Source organism: Bombina bombina, chromosome 10 (assembly GCF_027579735.1).
Source record: "Bombina bombina isolate aBomBom1 chromosome 10, aBomBom1.pri, whole genome shotgun sequence".
In the NCBI taxonomy this organism is placed as follows: Eukaryota; Metazoa; Chordata; class Amphibia; order Anura; family Bombinatoridae; genus Bombina; species Bombina bombina.
The window spans coordinates 164,626,242-164,646,061 of NC_069508.1; the positions used below are offsets into that span (position 1 = coordinate 164,626,242).

Here is a 19,820-nt window from a genome sequence, read left to right on the forward strand (position 1 = left end):
CCTTCTAGGCTGGGGCGCAGTCTGGAATTCCCTGAAGGCTCAGGGATCATGGACTCAGGAGGAGAAACTCCTTCCAATAAACATTCTGGAATTAAGAGCGATATTCAATGCTCTTCTAGCTTGGTCTCAGTTAGCAACACTAAGGTTCATCAGATTTCAGTCGGACAACATCACGACTGTGGCTTACATCAATCATCAAGGGGGAACCAGGAGTTCCCTAGCGATGTTAGAAGTCTCAAAGATAATTCGCTGGGCAGAGTCTCACTCTTGCCATCTGTCAGCGATCTACATCCCAGGCGTGGAGAACTGGGAGGCGGACTTTCTAAGCCACCAGACCTTTCACCCGGGGGAGTGGGAACTTCACCCGGAGGTATTTGCTCAACTGATTCTTCGTTGGGGCGAACCGGAACTGGATCTCATGGCTTCTCGCCAGAACGCCAAGCTTCCTTGTTACGGATCCAGGTCCAGGGACCCGGGAGCGGTGCTGGTAGATGCACTAGCAGCCCCTTGGGTTTTCAACATGGCTTATGTGTTCCCACCGTTTCCGTTGCTGCCTCGTCTGATTGCCAGGATCAAACAGGAGAGAGCATCAGTGATTCTGATAGCGCCTGCGTGGCCACGCAGGATCTGGTATGCAGACCTAGTGGACATGTCGTCCTGTCCACCATGGTCTCTGCCTCTGAGGCAGGACCTTCTACTTCAGGGTCCTTTCAACCATCCAAGCCTAATTTCTCTGAGGCTGACTGCATGGAGATTGAACGCTTGATTCTATCAAAGCGTGGCTTCTCGGAGTCGGTTATTGATACATTGATACAGGCTCGGGAACCGATTACCAGAAAAATTTACCATAAGATATGGCGTAAATATTTACATTGGTGTGAATCCAAGAGTTACTCATGGAGTAAGGTTAGGATTCCTAGGATATTGTCTTTTCTACAAGAGGGTTTAGAAAAGGGTTTATCCGCTAGTTCGTTAAAGGGACAGATTTCTGCTCTGTCTATTCTTTTTCACAAACGTCTGGCAGAGAATCCAGACGTCCAGGCTTTTTGTCAGGCTTTGGCTAGGATTAAGCCTGTGTTTAAAACTGTTGCTCCCCCGTGGAGCTTAAACTTGGTTCTTAAAGTTCTTCAGGGTGTTCCGTTTGAACCCCTTCATTCCATTGATATTAAGCTTTTATCTTGGAAAGTTCTGTTTTTGATGGCAGGAGATTGTTGTTCCATCATTATGTCCTAACAATTCTTCAAAGAAGGAACGTCTTTTGCATAATCTGGACGTAGTCCGTGCCCTGAAGTTCTACTTACAGGCAACTAAGGATTTTCGGCAAACTTCTTCTCTGTTTGTCGTTTATTCTGGACAGAGGAGAGGTCAAAAGGCTTCGGCCACCTCTCTCTCTTTTTGGCTTTGTAGTATAATACGTTTAGCCTATGAGACTGCTGGACAGCAGCCCCCTGAAAGAATTACAGCTCATTCCACTAGAGCTATGGCTTCCACTTGGGCCTTTAAGAATGAGGCCTCTGTTGAACAGATTTGCAAGGCTGCAACTTGGTCTTCACTTCATACCTTTTCAAAATTTTACAAATTTGACACTTTTGCTTCTTCGGAGGCTGTTTTTGGGAGAAAGGTTCTACAGGCAGTGGTTCCTTCTGTTTAAAGTTCCTGCCTTGTCCCTCCCATCATCCGTGTACTTTAGCTTTGGTATTGGTATCCCATAAGTAATGGATGACCCGTGGACTGAACACACTTAACAAGAGAAAACATAATTTATGCTTACCTGATAAATTTATTTCTCTTGTAGTGTGTTCAGTCCACGGCCCGCCCTGTCTTTTTTTGAGGCAGTTCTAAATTTTAATTAAAACTCCAGTCACCACTGCACCCTATAGTTTCTCCTTTCTCGTCTTGTTTCGGTCGAATGACTCTATATGACATGTGAGGGGAGGAGCTATATAGCAGCTCTGCTTGGGTGATCCTCTTGCAACTTCCTGTTGGGAAGGAGAATATATCCCATAAGTAATGGATGACCCATGGACTGAACACACTACAAGAGAAATAAATTTATCAGGTAAGCATAAATTATGTTTTTCTTCCTAATGGGAAAGAGTCCACAGCTTCATTACTTGTTGGAAATAAGAACCTGGCCACCAGGAGGAGGCAAAGACACACCAGCCAAAGGCTTAAATACTCCTCCCACTTCCCCTATCCCCCAGTCATTCTTTGCCTTTCGTCCCAGGAGGTTGGTAGAGAAGTGTCAGAAGTTTTATGTTTTAAAGAAAGTACTTTTATTATTTTTTACATAAAGTGTGTCTCTCAGGGAGGGTAGTACTCTTTGCAATGGGACAGGAGTTTTAAGTAGTCCTGCTAGTCTCTCAGTGAGGGCGTTGCCGATCCTTCGCTTCGCTACCTGCTGTCTTCTCTCAAGTCCATGACGGAGGCGACGCTACTATCCCTCACACTTGAAGGGCTGTGTTCCTGTTCCACGGTGTAGATTCCGGTAAGATTGTTTCATTTTTATCAATATGAATGTTATGTTGTTATGTGACAGATAGGTATAAGTCTCAGTGAGCCTCCTCTGTACGGATCTGGGAATCATGGGATAATTCCTTCCTTAGGGGGGGTTTTGTGAACAGGGTGGGGTTCCTTAATCATGTTTCTTATATGATCTCCCTGGTTTGTGTAATGGGTATTGGCTCTGGGGCTGAGACAGGAATTGCTTGAAGGATTAAGTGGGGTTTAGTTGCCGCATTTTTCTGGCGTGCTTTTTTGGACTTTGCGGTTCACCTTATGACCGGGCGTTGTTACGCTGGGTTTTTACGCTTCCGCATTCCTGACCGTGGGGCAACAAGGACTTTCTGCTTCTTTGGCGGATGCCTTCTGGCTGCCTTTTTTTCTTTCATCCGGTTAGGATATTTTTTCATTTATTTTATTTGATTATTCCTTTGGGAATTTCTGGGATGGACTTGCTTTTATTACCTCCTTGGAAGTTGTTCGCGGACTGTTGGGTGTGGGGTTTGTGTGCACTTTGTAGAATTGTCGGTGACGCATGTTGCGCCTGGCGGGTCCGGCGGGGCCTTGAGTGTTTTTTTTAATTGTTATATTGTTTGTTTTCACAAACTACACTATACTTCTACATCCGGACCTTCGGGTCCGCATACTGGGAGAGATTGGGCGTGCCACTCTATTCCCGGTGCTTGGTCGGTGGTTTCCGCCTCGTAGCTTCTGGCTCTCCTTTTGGGGGGCGGAAACTTCTCCGCTAGGGCGTTTTTTTGGGCCTTGGTCTTCTTGCTACTCTTTGGGTGGTTTAGAATCCTAAGGTCTATGGACCTCGTTTCGTTCCGCTTTAATGGATCCTCTTTGTGTATTAGAGGTGGAGCGCTTGATTGGTATGCGAGACATAACGGGATCATGCCTGCATTCTCTGTGATCTGGCAGCGGTGCTATGGCTAGCCTGTGTCTTGCCACGCGGGGTCCTTGGTTCACCTTATTCACTGCTGGAGGTCTCTTCTAGCTGGAACCCGGATTTATTGGAGTCGCCTTGTTTCGGTTCTGTTTTTTCCCCAAATTTTATCCGCCCTCTTAGGGTCGGGCGCTGACGTGGGACCCTAGTTTCTGAATGTCGCAGAGTTTACTCTGTGTCGTGGGTTCTATTGCCTTGAGATCGGTTCTGCATTTTTTTGCTGTCCTTTTCTTAGGGTCTTTATAGAGTTCCCATTTTTTTGGGTTCCTTCCATGGGTGAGGTGTGTCTGACCGAAATTTTGGTCGGGGTCCTCTTCTTCAGGTCTATTTGTGGATCTGGGATAGGGCTGGGGTTCCGGGTGGTTTTGGTATAGCTTGTGACTGGAAGGGGTTCTTCTTTTTCTCTCTCTTTAGAGAGCCTGGTTCCCTTCTTTTGGCTGCTCGGGGCCTTTGTTTTCTGTGAGGGAATGTGTTCTGGACTCCCTTTGGGGTCCGTTGTTCTGGTGCTCTGACCTTGCAGCAGTTTTCCTGTGTAGTGCCTTGGTAAGGGTCACTTTGCCCTCATATCTTCCACAACATTATCTGTTGTGGGGTCCCGAGATTGCTATCTCGGGTAGTCTCTGTTCCTTTGGGGGCTAGCTCGTTTTGGGTTCGTTTTTTACTCCTGTGTCGAGTTTTGTGTCCGGGGGGCAAGGTTTCCCTTGTCATCCGTCTTCCCTTGGGGGACTTATGTCTCTCTGAGGGTGTGTTTCTATTTGTCCCTGATTCAGGGATGGAGATACCCTTGGGAATGGGCTCCTGGGTTCGGTGTTCATCTGGTTCTGGTTCTGGAGGACTCTATCCCTGGATTTTTCCCTGTCGTTGACAGGTTGGCCGGTCCTCGTTGCGGCGGTCTTGTGGTAGTTGAGGACGTCCCGGGTTATCTCAGGGTCCTAAGCTGTGGTTCTGGTTATCTTTTGACTTTTCAGCTGCCTTTGTTTCTTTTGGATGCAGTGGGTCCTTGTTGAGGTGCTCAGGGGGGGTTTGGATTCTCTGACTTTACCCTCTAAGGAGGGGTGTTTTGTCTAGGAACCTTGTTTTTGCTGGTTTCTTTTCTCCCGAGTTGCGGGGTTCTCATAGGGAGGCGCCTTGGTTTGAGGTGAACTCCTTGGTTCCCTCCAGCTGGGGAGATGGACAAGGGTTTTTTTCCCCTTTATCTGTGCCTGCACTATGGCGTGCTACTCAGTGGTTTGTGCGGTTTTCTGTTTCTCAAGATACTTTTTGTTCTCTTTCGGTCTCCAACTTGGTCACGTTTGGCTAGTGAGGCTTTCTGGAGTCTCCCAAGCTAGTTTGATCTGTCTTTTGGATGACAGGGTTCTGGTTTGCTATCCCTCTACCTTGCTTCTTCCTTTGGGGAGTTGTTGGTCAGGGTTCTCTTATGGGGGCGTGTGTATGGGATCTGCCTTTGGGCGATAGTGCGCTTCGAGTCCTGTTGGCTCAGTGGTGTTGAATGTGGTTTTTACCAAGGCTTGGGACTGTCATTTGTGTCCTTGGGGCCATTTTTTCTCATGTTTTTGCTCCCTGCTTTTGGATGAAGCTGGACTTTTTTTGGGGGGGATGTGGTTCAGCCCTGGTGCCCTCAGATTTATGCCTCCTCTTACCCTCCTGTTCTTGGCATTCAGTGTCCTCTTTGGCTTGGGTATAATTTTCCCACAAGTAATGAATGCGGCTGTGGACTCTTTCCCATCAGGAAGAAAAAACATAAATTATGCTTACCTGATAATTTCATTTTCTTCCGTGGGAAAGAGTCCACAGCCCCCGCATGTTTTTTGAAGCGTTTTTTCGTGTATAGTCTTCTGGCACCCTTTCACCTTGATATTTCTTCCACTGGAAGTGGGAGGAGTATTTAAGCTTTGCCTGGTGTGTCTTTGCCTCCTCCTGGTGGCCAGGTTCTTATTTCACACAAGTAATAAATGCGGCTGTGGACTCTTTCCCATGGAAGAAAATGAAATTATCAGGTAAGCATAATTTATGTTATAGCGGTCAGTAGTTTGTTTAGGCTGTACAGCTCTGTGTGTAATGGGATATAGCGGTCAGTAGTTGGCTGAGGCTGTACAGCTCTTTGTTTAATGGGATATAACAGCCAGTAGTTTCCTGAGACTGTACAGGTCTGTGTGTAATGGGATATAGCGGTCAGTAGTTTGCTGAGGCTGTACAGCTCTGTGTGTAATGGGATATAGCGGTCAGTAGTTTGCTGAGGCTGTACAGCTCTTTGTTTAATGGGATATAACAGCCAGTAGTTTCCTAAGACTGTACAGGTCTGTGTGTAATGGGATATAGCGGTCAGTAGTTTGCTGAGGCTGTACAGCTCTGTGTTTAATAGGATATAGCAGTCAGTGGTTTGCTGAGGCTGTACAGCTCTGTGTAGTTTGCTGAGGCTGTACAGCTCTGTGTAGTTTGCTGAAGCTGTACAGCTCTGTGTTTAATGGGATTTAGCGGTCAGTAGTTTGCTGAGGCTGTACAGGTCTGTGTTTAATGCAACATAACGGTCAGTAGTTTGCGGAGGCTGTACAGCTCTGTGTAGTTTGCGGAGGCTGTGCAGCTCTGTGCAGTTTGCTGAGGCTGTACAGCTCTGTGTTTAATGCAACATAACGGTCAGTAGTTTGCGGAGGCTGTACAGCTCTGTGTAGTTTGCTGAGGCTGTACAGTTCACAGAGAGACATGCTGTGCTACATGTGGAATTGGTTATCTTGCTTTTTTTTGGCTATGTAATATAACTATACTATTTTTTTTGCAGGAGTTCTTCGTTGCGCTGCGGCTTGTGGCCTGTGCACAAAATGGGATGGATGTCACTGCCAGCAGCCTTAGTGCTGTTGTCCCTCCGCCCAGATTTGTAAGAACACATTGCTTGTTTGTGTTACTGGGTAATCTTGTAGTAATTGTTTCTGAACATCTGTTTATTTTATTTAAACAAAATTGCGATATACATTGATTATTAATTTTTCTGTTTAAAATGTGCTTGTGCTATAGTCTAGAGCAGTGATTTTTAACCTTTTTTTTTGCCGTGGCACACTTTTTTACATTAAAAAAATCCTGTGGCACACCACCATCCCAAAATTTTTAAAAAATCACACATTGTAGCCTAATACAGCATATATATATATATATATATATATATATACATACACACAAACACACACATACTGTATGTATTGTGCTGTTATGCCATGCCTCCTACAAACTACCCCTGCACTGGGAGTAAAAAACAAGCAAAGTTTAAAAAATATGTCACACTGTTGTCAGTCTGCCGTGGCACACCTGAGGATCTCTCACGGCACACTAGTGTGCCCCGGCACACTGATTGAAAAACACTGGTCTAGAGGGGCTAAAAAGTTAATTTTAACTTTTTTAAAAACTTTAAAATTTAAATTTTTTAAAACTTACAAAAGTTGTAAAATGCTGCTAATTGCCTAAACCCAGCTGCATATCTTATCTCACTTGATTGTGACCAATTAACACTAGGTTAGATTTAACAACAGTTGAGCGGACATGATTCGCTTACGCGGTTGGCATTTAACATCACACAAGCATTTCTGGTGAAATGCTTGTGCAATGCTGCCCCCTGCTCACTGGCGGCCAGTCAGCCGCTAACAGGGGTCCTCAATCATCCCGATCGTACCCAAAAGGTGGCGGACAAGTTAAGGAGCAGCGATCTTACAACCGCTGCTTTTTAACTTCTGTTTCAAGCGGACCTGAAACGATGGGGCTCAGAAGCAGCATCCAGTGCTTAATAGATTCCTAGGTGTAAATGAGTTTGTGCCTCTAAGCAATCAGTGTGTATATGAAGATGGGTCAGGAATCTGACTTTTTTTCTTTGTAAGTAGTGTAGAACAAGTAATATTTTTTTAGCATGTTACAGCAAAAGCAGGAAAAATAACCATTTTATATTGTGAAGCTGTTACATTTCCATAAAAATATAAAATTAAACTCAAAGTTGAATTCTCCATAAATAATTAACCCCTTAATGACCGAGGACGTACGCCATACGTCCTCAGAAAAAATGCAGTTAACGCCTGAGGACGTATGGCGTACGTCCTCGGTTTGGAAAGCAGCTGGAAGCGATCCTCATCGCTTCCAGCTGCTTTCCGGTTATTGCAGGATGCCTCAATATCGAGGCATCCTGCAATAACAATTTGTACCCCTCCGGTGCAGAGAGAGCCACTCTGTGGCCCTCTCTACACCGGACATCGATGGCCGCAATCGTTGGTGGGTGGGAGCTGCAGTGGGAGGCGGGTGGGCGGCCATCGATGGCTTCAGAGACACAGAGGGGGGCGGGAGAGTCAGGGGCGCGCACAGACACGGGGGATCGGCGGGCGGGCGCGTGCACGGGAGGGAGCGGGTGGGAACCGCTTACACTACAGAAATAATCCAATAAGTGGGAGGAAGAGGGGGAATAAATGCCCCCAAAAAGTAATCTAAGGGATCTGGGAGGGGGTGGGGTTAGGGGTTGGTCGTGGGGAAGCTACACTACAGAAAAATGTAAAAAAAAAAAGAGAAAAAAATATTGTTAACTGGGTACTGGCAGACAGCTGCCAGTACCCAAGATGGCCCCCAATAAGGCAGGGGGGGGGGGTTAGAGAGCTGTTTTGGGGGGGGATCAGGGAGGTTGGGGGCTAAGGGGGGGATCTTACAAAGTAGCATATGTAAATATGCTAAAGATGTATTTTTAAAAAAAAAAAAAAAAAAACTTTTATTTTAGTACTGGCAGACTTTCTGCCAGTACTTAAGATGGCGGGACAATTGTGGGGTGGGGGAGGGAAGGGAGCTGTTTGGGAGATATCAGGGGGTCTGATGTGTCAGGTGGGAGGCTGATCTCTACACTAAAGCTAAAATTAACCCTGCAAGCTCCCTACAAACTACCTAATTAACCCCTTGACTGCTAGCCATAATACATGTGTGATGCGCAGCAGCACTTAGCGGCCTTCTAATTACCAAAAAGCAACGCCAAAGTCATATATGTCTGCTATTTCTGAACAAAGGGGATCCCAGAGAAGCATTTACAACTATTTGTGCCATAATTGCACCTGCTGTTTGTAAATAATTTCATTGTGAAAAATTTAGCGTTTTTTTTAATTTGATTGCATTTGGCGGTGAAATGGTGGCATGAAATATACCAAAATGGGCCTAGATCAATACTTGGGGTTGTCTACTACACTACACTGAAGCTAAAATTAACCCTAGAAGCTCCCTACATGCTCCTTAATTAACCCCTTCACTGCTGGGCATAATACACGTATTGTGCGCAGTGGCATTTAGCAGCCTTCTAATTACCAAAAAGCAAAGCCAAAGCCATATATGTCTGCTATTTATGAACAAAGGGGATCCCAGAGAAGCATTTACAACCATGTATGCTATAATTGCATACGTTTTTTGTAAATAATTTCAGTGAGAAACCTAAAGTTTGTGAAAAAAATTGTGAAAAAGTGAACAATTTTTTTTATTTGATCGCATTTGGCGGTGAAATGGTGGCATGAAATATACCAAAATGGGCCTAGATCAATACTTTGGGATGTCTTCTAAAAAAAAATATATACATGTCAATGGATATTCAGGGATTCCTGAAAGATATCAGTGTTCTAATGTAACTAGCGCTAATTTTGAAAAAAAGTGGTTTGGAAATAGCAAAGTGCTACTTGTATTTATGGCCCTATAACTTGCAAAAAAAGCAAAGAACATGTAAACATTGGGTATTTCTAAACTCAGGACAAAATTTAGAAACTATTTAGCATGGTTTTTGTTTGGTGGTTGTAGATGTATAACAGATTATGGGGGTCAAAGTTAGAAAAAGTGTGTTTTTTTCCATTTTTTCCTCATATTTTATAATTTTTTTTATAGTAAATTATAAGATATGATGAAAATAATGGTATATTTTGAAAGTCCATTTAATGGCGAGAAAAACAGTATATAATATGTGTGGGTACAGTAAATGAGTAAGGGGAAAATTACAGCTAAACACAAACACCGCAGAAATGTAAAAATAGCCTTGGTCCCAAACGGACAGAAAATGGAAAAGTGCTGTGGTCATTAAGGGGTTAAAGGGCCATAATAGGCAAAAAATGACAGTCAGCAGCAGTAGTTGCACATCTGAGTCGTGCGACTAGCACTGCATATTGGATTAGAGGCGGGTTCCTTGGGTCCCAAGTGGTACTTCTACTGTGCGTTTAACCACAAGGTAATCACAGAGGTAAAAAATATATTTTTATAACAGTGTTGGTTATGCAAAACTGGGGAATGGGTAATAAAGGGATTATCTTTCTTTTTAAACAACAACAATTCTGGTGTTGACTGTCCCTTTAAAAGCCTCTTTATTAGTTTTACAAGTTAATAGGCAGCAAATGTACAATCATTTAAAAAACTACCCACTGGGTATTTTCACATATGCCTGTCACATACTGAGTGTTCATCGTACATTTAACCAGAAGCAGATTCAGTGTCTCTGCTGCATCAGCTGTGCCGTAACTATCAGTGAAAATACTTCTGGTCACATGACCGTTTTATAAAACTTGATCATTTTACAGTTTGTAGACAGGGTGTTTTGTGGTTAAAAATTAGAAATGAGCAAATTGATTTTAAGCCTGTTGCTTAACAATGACAAATAATGCTACATCCATATCTCCTAACAGTGGTTAACAGTGGGGATAGGTGTCCTTATGATGGTTAATTCATATGTACAGATTGTGGATCTTTTTCACTAAGACTTCATGTTCTTCCCCTGCTGTAAAAGTAATTTTAATGAAGAATGATAAACTTATTGTACATGGTTAGGCAAGTTCCATCATACTTACGGCACCTATTTAAACACAAATAAAAAGAGAGAAGCGCTCAACCTGGGAACGAACAATAGCATAATAGCCTGTTCTACGGCTAGTTACCACCCGAGAAGCAGCCTCTTTTTGCTCAACGTGTGCCTTTCACAGAGTAGAACTTTCCCTTTAGCATATCAGTCTGATCCTGACTTAACAGTACAGTCCAGGCAATCCCTCTCTGAACGAGAGAAACGGCAAAGCCCCAGATGTACGTTTCGGCCTAGTGTGGGTCTCGTCACACACCTGTCTGCCTGCCTATCTATCTATCTATCTATCTATCTATCAAACACAGAAGACATGTGCGGTGCATCAGTACCTGTGAAATTGTATTAAACATGTTAAGTTGTCATAAAAGCTTTAATAATGAACCCTGAAGTAATGTCACCCACAGTGCAGAGAGTTCATCCTCTATAGCATAGGCAATATGTGACATTGGTGTGTGCATTGTTAAATGTCACTACAAATGCCAAAACCTGCTGTGCAATAGACCTGCTAGTATAACTCGTTTGTGCTAAGTTTTTTTCTAAACAGTCTGAGTTTGGAAATGTTTTCATTGAAATGTGCTGAGTATTATGGAAGAAAAAGATGAGTTAGTGTAACAGGTGTCACATATCTCAGGCTTCTATATTATTAATTTCTCCTGTTAAGTGTAGTCAGTCCACGGGTCATCCATTACTTATGGGATTATATCTCCTCCCTAACAGGAAGTGCAAGAGGATCACCCAAGCAGAGCTGCTATATAGCTCCTCCCCTCTACGTCATATCCAGTCATTCTCTTGCACCTAACTAATAGATAGGACGTGTGAGAGGACTGTGGTGTGTTAAACTTAGTTTTTTATTTCTTCAATCAAAAGTTTGTTATTTTAAACGGCACCGGAGTGTGTTGTTTCTTCTCAGGCAGCATTAGAAGAAGAATCTGCCTGAGTTTGTCTATGATCTTAGCGGTCGTAACTAAGATCCACTTGCTGTTCTCGGCCATTCTGAGGAGTGAGGTAACTTCAGAACAGGGGATAGCATGCAGGGCCCACCTGCAAGGAGGTATGTGCAGTATATTATTTTCTAAGGAATGGAATTGACTGAGAAAATACTGCTAATACCGATGTAATGTAAGTGCAGCCTTAAATGCAGTAGTAGCGACTGGTATCAGGCTGATATGTATGTATGTATACTCTGAGGTATTTCTGGGGAATGGAATTCACTAAGAAAATACTGTCTATATTAAAGTAATATTTGAGCCTGCACTGCAGTGAAAGCGACTAGCAGCAGGCTTATTAATAACACTTCATTTTTAAAAACGTTTACTGGCATGTTAATCGTTTTTTCTGAGGTACTTGGTGATAAAACTTTATGGGCATGATTTTTACCACATGGCTGTCGTTTGTTTCTGAATAAAAACAGTTTACTGAGCTTCCCCACTGTTGTAATATGAGTGGGAGGGGCCTATTTTAGCGCTTTATTGCGCAGTAAAAATTTAGTCACAGTCTTCCTGTTTCTTCCTCCATGATCCAGGACGTCTCTACAGAGCCCAGGGGTCTCCAAAACTAGTTTTGAGGGAGGTAATCAGTCACAGCAGATCTGTGACAGTGTGTTTGACTGTGATAAAAAACGTTTATTATTTCAACTGTTATCCGTTTTGGGTATTAAGGGGTTAATCATCCTTTTGCTTGTGGGTGCAATTCTCTGCTAACTTTACACATTTTCTGTTAAAATTTGGTTGTTTTAACATATTTGGTTCATCGTTAATTCAACTTTGTCACATTTTTATGTTTCTTAAAGGCGCAGTAGCGTTGTTTATATAGCTTGTAAATTTATTTAAAAGTTTTTTTCCAAGCTTGCTAGTGTTATTGCTAGTCTGTTTAAACATGTCTGACACAGATGAAGCTGTTTGTTCAATATGTTTAAAGGCCAATGTGGAGCCCAATAGAAATTTGTGCACTCAATGTATAGATGTTACTTTGAATAAAAGTCAAACTTTATATGTGAAAAATATATCACCAGACAACGAGGGGGAAGTTATGCCGACTAACTCTCCTCACGTGTCAGTACCTTCGCCTCCCGCTCAGGAGGTGCGTGATATTGTGGCGCCAAGTACATCAGGGCGGCCCATACAAATCACTTTGCAAGACATGGCTAATGTTATGACTGAAGTACTATCTAAACTGCCAGAATTTAGAGGTAAACAAGATCACTCTGGAATAAGAACAGAGTGCGCTGATAATAATAGAGCCATGTCTGATACTGCGTCACAATTTGCAGAACATGAGGACGGAGAGCTTCATTCTGTGGGTGACGGATCTGATCCAAGTAAACTGGATTCAGACATTTCAAATTTTAAATTTAAGCTTGAGAAACTCCGTGTATTACTAGGGGAGGTTTGTAACACGGTTGCAATTCCAGAGAAAGTATGTAGGCTGGATAAATACTTTGCGGTACCGGCGTGTACTGACGTTTTTCCTATACCTAAAAGGCTTACAGAAATTGTTAACAAGGAGTGGGATAGACCCGGTGTGCCTTTTTCACCCCCTCCTATATTTAGAAAAATGTTTCCAATAGACGCCACCACACGGGACTTATGGCAGACGGTCCCTAAGGTGGAAGGAGCAGTTTCTACTCTGGCTAAGCGCACCACTATCCCGGTGGAGGATAGCTGTGCTTTTTCAGATCCAATGGATAAAAAGTTAGGGGGTTACCTTAAGAAAATGTTTGTTCAACAAGGTTTTATATTACAACCCCTTGCATGCATTGCGCCTGTCACTGCTGCGGCGGCATTCTGGTTTGAGTCTCTGGAAGAGACCCTTGACACAGCTCCATTGGATGAGATTATAAACAAGCTTAAAGCCCTTGAGCTAGCTAATTCATTTATTTCTGATGCCGTAGTACACTTAACCAAACTTACGGCTAAGAACTCCGGATTCGCCATTCAAGCGCGTAGAGCGCTGTGGCTTAAATCCTGGTCAGCTGATGTGACTTCTAAATCTAAATTGCTTAATATTCCTTTCAAAGGGCAGACATTATTCGGGCCCGGTTTGAAAGAAATTATCGCTGACATTATTGGAGGTAAGGGCCATACCCTGCCTCAAGACAGGGCCAAACCAAGGGCTAAACAGTCTTTTTTTCGTGCCTTTCGTAACTTCAAGGCAGGAGCAGCATCAACTTCCTCCGCTCCAAGACAGGAAGGAACTGTTGCTCGCTACAGACAGGGCTGGAAACCTAACCAGTCCTGGAACAAGGGCATGCAGGCCAGAAAACCTGCTGCTGCCCCTAAGACAGCATGAAGTGAGGGCCCCCGATCCGGAAACGGATCTAGTGGGGGGCAGACTTTCTCTCTTCGCCCAGGCTTGGGCAAGAGATGTCCAGGATCCCTGGGCGTTGGAGATCATATCTCAGGGATATCTTCTGGACTTCAAAGCTTCTCCTCCACAAGGGAGATTTCATCTTTCAAGATTATCAGCAAACCAGATAAAGAAAGAGGCGTTTCTACGCTGTGTACAAGACCTCTTACTATTGGGAGTGATCCACCCAGTTCCGCGGTCGGAACACGGACAAGGGTTCTATTCAAATCTGTGGTTCCCAAAAAAGAGGGAACCTTCAGACCAATCTTGGACTTAAAGATCCTAAACAAATTCCTAAGAGTTCCATCGTTCAAAATGGAAACTATTCGAACCATCTTACCCATGATCCAAGAGGGTCAGTACATGACCACAGTGGATTTAAAGGATGCCTACCTTCACATACCGATTCACAAGGATCATTACCGGTATCTAAGATTTGCCTTCCTAAACAGGTATTACCAGTTTGTAGCTCTTCCCTTCGGGTTAGCTACGGCTCCAAGAATCTTTACAAAGGTTCTGGGCTCTCTTCTGGCGGTACTAAGACCGCGAGGCATAGCGGTAGCTCCGTACCTAGACGACATTCTGATACAAGCGTCAAGTTTCCAAACTGCCAAGTCTCATACAGAGTTAGTTCTGGCATTTCTAAGGTCGCATGGGTGGAAGGTGAACGTAGAAAAGAGTTCTCTATTGCCACTCACAAGAGTTCCCTTCTTGGGGACTCTTATAGATTCTGTAGAAATGAAAATTTACCTGACGGAGGACAGGTTATCAAAACTTCTAAATGCTTGCCGTGTCCTTCATTCCATTCAACACCCATCAGTGGCTCAGTGCATGGAGGTAATCGGCTTAATGGTAGCGGCAATGGACATAGTACCTTTTGCGCGCCTGCATCTCAGACCGCTGCAATTGTGCATGCTAAGTCAGTGGAATGGGGATTACTCAGATTTGTCCCCTCTGCTAAATCTGGATCAAGAGACCAGAGATTCTCTTCTATGGTGGCTTTCTCGGCCACATCTGTCCAAGGGGATGCCCTTCCGCAGGCCAGATTGGACGATTGTAACAACAGACGCCAGCCTTCTAGGTTGGGGCGCAGTCTGGAATTCCCTGAAGGCTCAGGGATCATGGACTCAGGAGGAGAGACTCCTTCCAATAAACATTCTGGAATTAAGAGCAATTTTCAATGCTCTTCTGGCTTGGCCTCAGTTAGCAACTCTGAGGTTCATCAGGTTTCAGTCGGACAACATCACGACTGTGGCTTACATCAACCATCAAGGAGGAACAAGGAGTTCCCTAGCGATGATGGAAGTCTCAAAGATAATTCGCTGGGCAGAGTCTCACTCTTGCCACCTGTCAGCGATCCACATCCCAGGCGTGGAGAACTGGGAGGCGGATTTTCTAAGTCGCCAGACCTTTCATCCGGGGGAGTGGGAACTTCATCTGGAGGTGTTTGCCCAACTGCTTCATCATTGGGGCAAACCAGATCTGGATCTCATGGCGTCTCGCCAGAACGCCAAGCTTCCTTGTTACGGATCCAGGTCCAGGGACCCGGGAGCGGTACTGATAAATGCTCTGACAGCACCTTGGGTCTTCAACATGGCTTATGTGTTTCCACCCTTCCCGATGCTTCCTCGATTGATTGCCAGGATCAAACAGGAGAGAGCATTGATGATTCTAATAGCGCCTGCGTGGCCACGCAGGACCTGGTATGCAGATCTAGTGGACATGTCGTCCTGTCCACCATGGTCTCTGCCTCTGAGACAGGACCTTCTGATTCAGGGTCCTTTCAAACATCCAAATCTAATTTCTCTGAGGCTGACTGCATGGAGATTGAACGCTTGATTCTATCAAAGCGGGGATTCTCGGAGTCAGTGATTGATACCTTAATACAGGCTAGGAAACCTGTTACCAGGAAAATTTACCATAAAATATGGCGTAAATACTTATATTGGTGCGAATCCAAGAGTTACTCATGGAGTAAGGTTAGGATTCCTAGGATATTGTCTTTTCTACAAGAAGGTTTAGAAAAGGGTTTATCTGCTAGTTCGTTAAAGGGACAGATCTCAGCTCTGTCTATCCTTTTACACAAACGTCTGGCAGAAGTTCCAGACGTTCAGGCTTTTTGTCAGGCTTTGGCTAGGATTAAGCCTGTGTTTAAGACTGTTGCTCCGCCGTGGAGCTTAAACTTAGTTCTTAACGTTCTGTAAGGTGTTCCGTTTGAACCCCTTCATTCCATTGATATCAAGCTGTTATCTTGGAAAGTTCTGTTTTTAATGGCTATTTCCTCGGCTCGAAGAGTCTCTGAGTTATCGGCCTTACATTGTGATTCTCCTTATCTGATTTTTCATTCAAACAAGGTAGTTCTGCGTACTAAACCTGGGTTCTTACCTAAGGTAGTCACTAACAAGAATATCAATCAAGAGATTGTTGTTCCATCATTGTGCCCTAACCCTTCTTCAAAGAAGGAACGACTTCTGCACAATCTGGACGTCGTCCGTGCCCTGAAATTTTATTTGCAGGCAACTAAAGATTTTCGTCAAACTTCTTCCCTGTTTGTCATTTATTCTGGACAGAGGAGAGGTCAAAAAGCTTCGGCTACCTCTCTCTCTTTTTGGCTTCGTAGCATAATACGTTTAGCCTATGAGACTGCCGGACAGCAGCCTCCTGAAAGGATTACGGCTCATTCTACTAGAGCTGTGGCTTCCACTTGGGCCTTTAAGAATGAGGCCTCTGTTGAACAGATTTGCAAGGCTGCAACTTGGTCTTCACTTCACACTTTTTCAAAATTTTACAAATTTGACACTTTTGCTTCTTCGGAGGCTATTTTTGGGAGAAAGGTTCTACAGGCAGTGGTTCCTTCTGTGTAAAGATCCTGCCTGTCCCTCCCGTCATCCGTGTACTTTTAGCTTTGGTATTGGTATCCCATAAGTAATGGATGACCCGTGGACTGACTACACTTAACAGGAGAAAATATAATTTATGCTTACCTGATAAATTCATTTCTCCTGTAGTGTAGTCAGTCCACGGCCCGCCCTGTTTTTTACGGCAGGTCTAAATTTTAATTAAACTCCAGTCACCACTGCACCCTATAGTTTCTCCTTTCTCGTATGGTTTCGGTCGAATGACTGGATATGACGTAGAGGGGAGGAGCTATATAGCAGCTCTGCTTGGGTGATCCTCTTGCACTTCCTGTTAGGGAGGAGATATAATCCCATAAGTAATGGATGACCCGTGGACTGACTACACTTCAGGAGAAATGAATTTATCAGGTAAGCATAAATTATATTTTTATCTATAAATCATCAGGTTGTATACAGCATTATACAGGGGAATATCGCACAGTGAGGTTTACAGTCACACAATGCTGTCTGGCTTATAGTCTAGAGCTGATGATGAGATCCTTCTGTTACTATTTACAGTATGTATAGTGTTTGGCCAGTAGAGTGTCCTGCAGCTGCTCTCTGCTGCTTTGTGGCTTATTGCTGTTGTATGTCTGTCCCTAACAGCATGACACGGGGAGTCCTTCCTTACTGGAGCCTGTTGTGCCTTTGGACCTTCCTTGGGCTGTCAAGGTGAGTGTAGGGGACTTGACTTTGTAGTGAACTTGTTTAGCATCTGCACTATAAGCAGTAGGTCCTCAATAAACATACTGAATCATGGGATACTCCTGCCCAGGCCCCTGGTGCTTAGCTCCTGCCTGGCTCCATCGGTGCTTAGCTCCTGACTTGCTCCATCGGTGCTTATCTCCTACCTTGTTTTCCCCAGTGCTTAGCTCCTACCTTGTTTTCCCCAGTGCTTAGCTCCTACCTTGTTTTCCCCAGTGCTTAGCTCCTGCCTTGTTTTCCCCAGTGCTTAGCTCCTGCCTTGTTTTCCCAGTGCTTAGCTCCTGCCTTGTTTTCCCCAGTGCTTAGCTCCTGCCTTGTTTTCCCAGTGCTTAGCTCCTGCCTGGCTCCATCGGTGCTTAGTTCCTGACTTGCTCCATCGGTGCTTAGCTCCTTCCTTGCTCCCCCATTGCTTAGCTCCTGCTTGGTTCCCCCAGTGCTTAGCTCCTACCTTGTTTTCCCCAGTGCTTAGCTCCTGCCTGACTCCCCTGGTACTTAACTCCTGACTGACTCCCCTAGTGCTTAGCTCCTACATGGCTCCCCTGGTGCGTAGCTCCTACATGGCTCCCCTGGTGCTTAGCTCCTACATGGCTCCCCTGGTGCTTGGCTCCTACATGGCTCCCCTGGTGCTTATCTCCTGACTGACTCCCCTAGTGCTTAGCTCCTACATGGCTCCCCTGGTGCGTAGCTCCTGCCTGGCTCCCCTGGTGCGTAGCTCCTGCCTGGCTCCCCTGGTGCGTAGCTCCTGCCTGGCTCCCCTGGTGCGTAGCTCCTGCCTGGCTCCCCTGGTGCGTAGCTCCTGCCTGGCTCCCCTGGTGCGTAGCTCCTGCCTGGCTCCCCTGGTGCTTAGCTCCTGCCTGGCTCCCCTGGTGCTTAGCTCCTGCCTGGCTCCCCTGGTGCTTAGCTCCTGCCTGGCTCCCCTGGTGCTTAGCTCCTACATGGCTCCCCTGATGCTTAGCTCCTACATGGCTCCCCTGGTGCGTAGCTCCTACATGGCTCCCCTGGTGCGTAGCTCCTACATGGCTCCCCTGGTGCGTAGCTCCTACATGGCTCCCCCGGTGCTTAGCTCCTATATGGCTCCCATGGTGCCTGGCTCCTCCGGTGCTTAGCTCCTACATGGCTCCCCCAGTGCTTAGCTCCTACATGGCTCCCCTGGTGCATAGCTCCTACATGGCTCCCCTGGTGCATAGCTCCTACATGGCTCCCCTGGTGCGTAACTCCTACATGGCTCCCCTGGTGCGTAACTCCTACATGGCTCCCCTGGTGCTTAGATCCTACATGGCTCCCCTGGTGCTTAGCTCCTACATGGCTCCCCTGGTGCTTAGCTCCTACATGGCTCCCCTGGTGCTTAGCTCCTACATGGCTTCCCTGGTGCTTAGCTCCTACATGGCTCCCCTGGTGCTTAGCTCCTACATGGCTCCCCTGGTGCTTAGCTCCTACATGGCTCCCCTGGTGCTTAGCTCCTACATGGCTCCCCTGGTGCTTAGCTCCTACATGGCTCCCCTGGTGCTTAGCTCCTACATGGCTCCCCCGGTGCTTAGCTCCTACATGGCTCCCCCGGTGCTTAGCTCCTACATGGCTCCCCCGGTGCTTAGCTCCTACATGGCTCCCCCGGTGCTTAGCTCCTACATGGCTCCCCCGGTGCTTAGCTCCTACATGGCTCCCCCGGTGCTTAGCTCCTACATGGCTCCCCCGGTGCTTAGCTCCTACATGGCTCCCCTGGTGCTTAGCTCCTACATGGCTCCCCCGGTGCTTAGCTCCTACATGGCTCCCCCGGTGCTTAGCTCCTACATGGCTCCCCCGGTGCTTAGCTCCTACATGGCTCCCCCGGTGCTTAGCTCCTACATGGCTCCCCCGGTGCTTAGCTCCTACATGGCTCCCCTGGTGCTTAGCTCCCGCCTGGCTTCCTGGTGCTTAGCTCCTACATGGCTCCCCTGGTGCTTAGCTCCTGCCTGGCTTCCTGGTGCTTAGCTCCTACATGGCTCCCCCGGTGCTTAGCTCCTACATGGCTCCCCTGGTGCTTAGCTCCCGCCTGGCTTCCTGGTGCTTAGCTCCTACATGGCTCCCCTGGTGCTTAGCTCCTGCCTGGCTTCCTGGTGCTTAGCTCCTACATGGCTCCCCTGGTGCTTAGCTCCTACATGGCTCCCCCGGTGCTTAGCTCCTACATGGCTCCCCCGGTGCTTAGCTCCCGCCTTGCTTCCTGGTACTTAGCTTTTGCTGGGCCCCGTGGTTCTTAGCTCCTGGTGAATAAGTAATATAATGTTTTGTGTCACAGCCAGAAGAAAAGGCCAAGTATGATGCAATCTTCAACAGCTTGAACCCTGTGAAAGGATTTCTGTCTGGGGATAAGGTGAAGCCAGTGCTGCTCAACTCCAAACTACCTGTGGATATCCTGGGGCGGGTGAGTGTTTGTGCCATAATCTAGTGGTAGAAACATGTATATCATTTACTTATCATCCTGTTACACCCAAACATCACAGGCAACGGACCAAAGATATTCTCAGAACCAACGGGCGTCAAATAAATAATTATATTTCATATGTTTTTACTTTTTAGTGGTTTGAGAAGAAAATGGCTCTTTCTTTCCAATGGA

The 19,820-nt window shown here is 45.7% G+C and overlaps 1 protein-coding gene across 3 annotated transcripts in view; it reads left to right on the top strand.

Moving 5' to 3' along the window:
- The window catches only part of EPS15 (epidermal growth factor receptor pathway substrate 15), a 269,067-nt gene that overhangs the window by 58,117 nt on the left and 191,130 nt on the right, over positions 1–19,820 (top strand). For 2 of the 3 annotated variants that reach the window (XM_053693489.1, XM_053693490.1), the window contains exons 5-7: positions 6,228–6,323; positions 17,132–17,197; positions 19,503–19,628. In XM_053693489.1, the coding sequence (XP_053549464.1) occupies positions 6,228–6,323; positions 17,132–17,197; positions 19,503–19,628 (288 nt within the window). The remainder of the gene's footprint in view (positions 1–6,227; positions 6,324–17,131; positions 17,198–19,502; positions 19,629–19,820) is intronic. The other variant, XM_053693491.1, reaches the window with a different exon arrangement.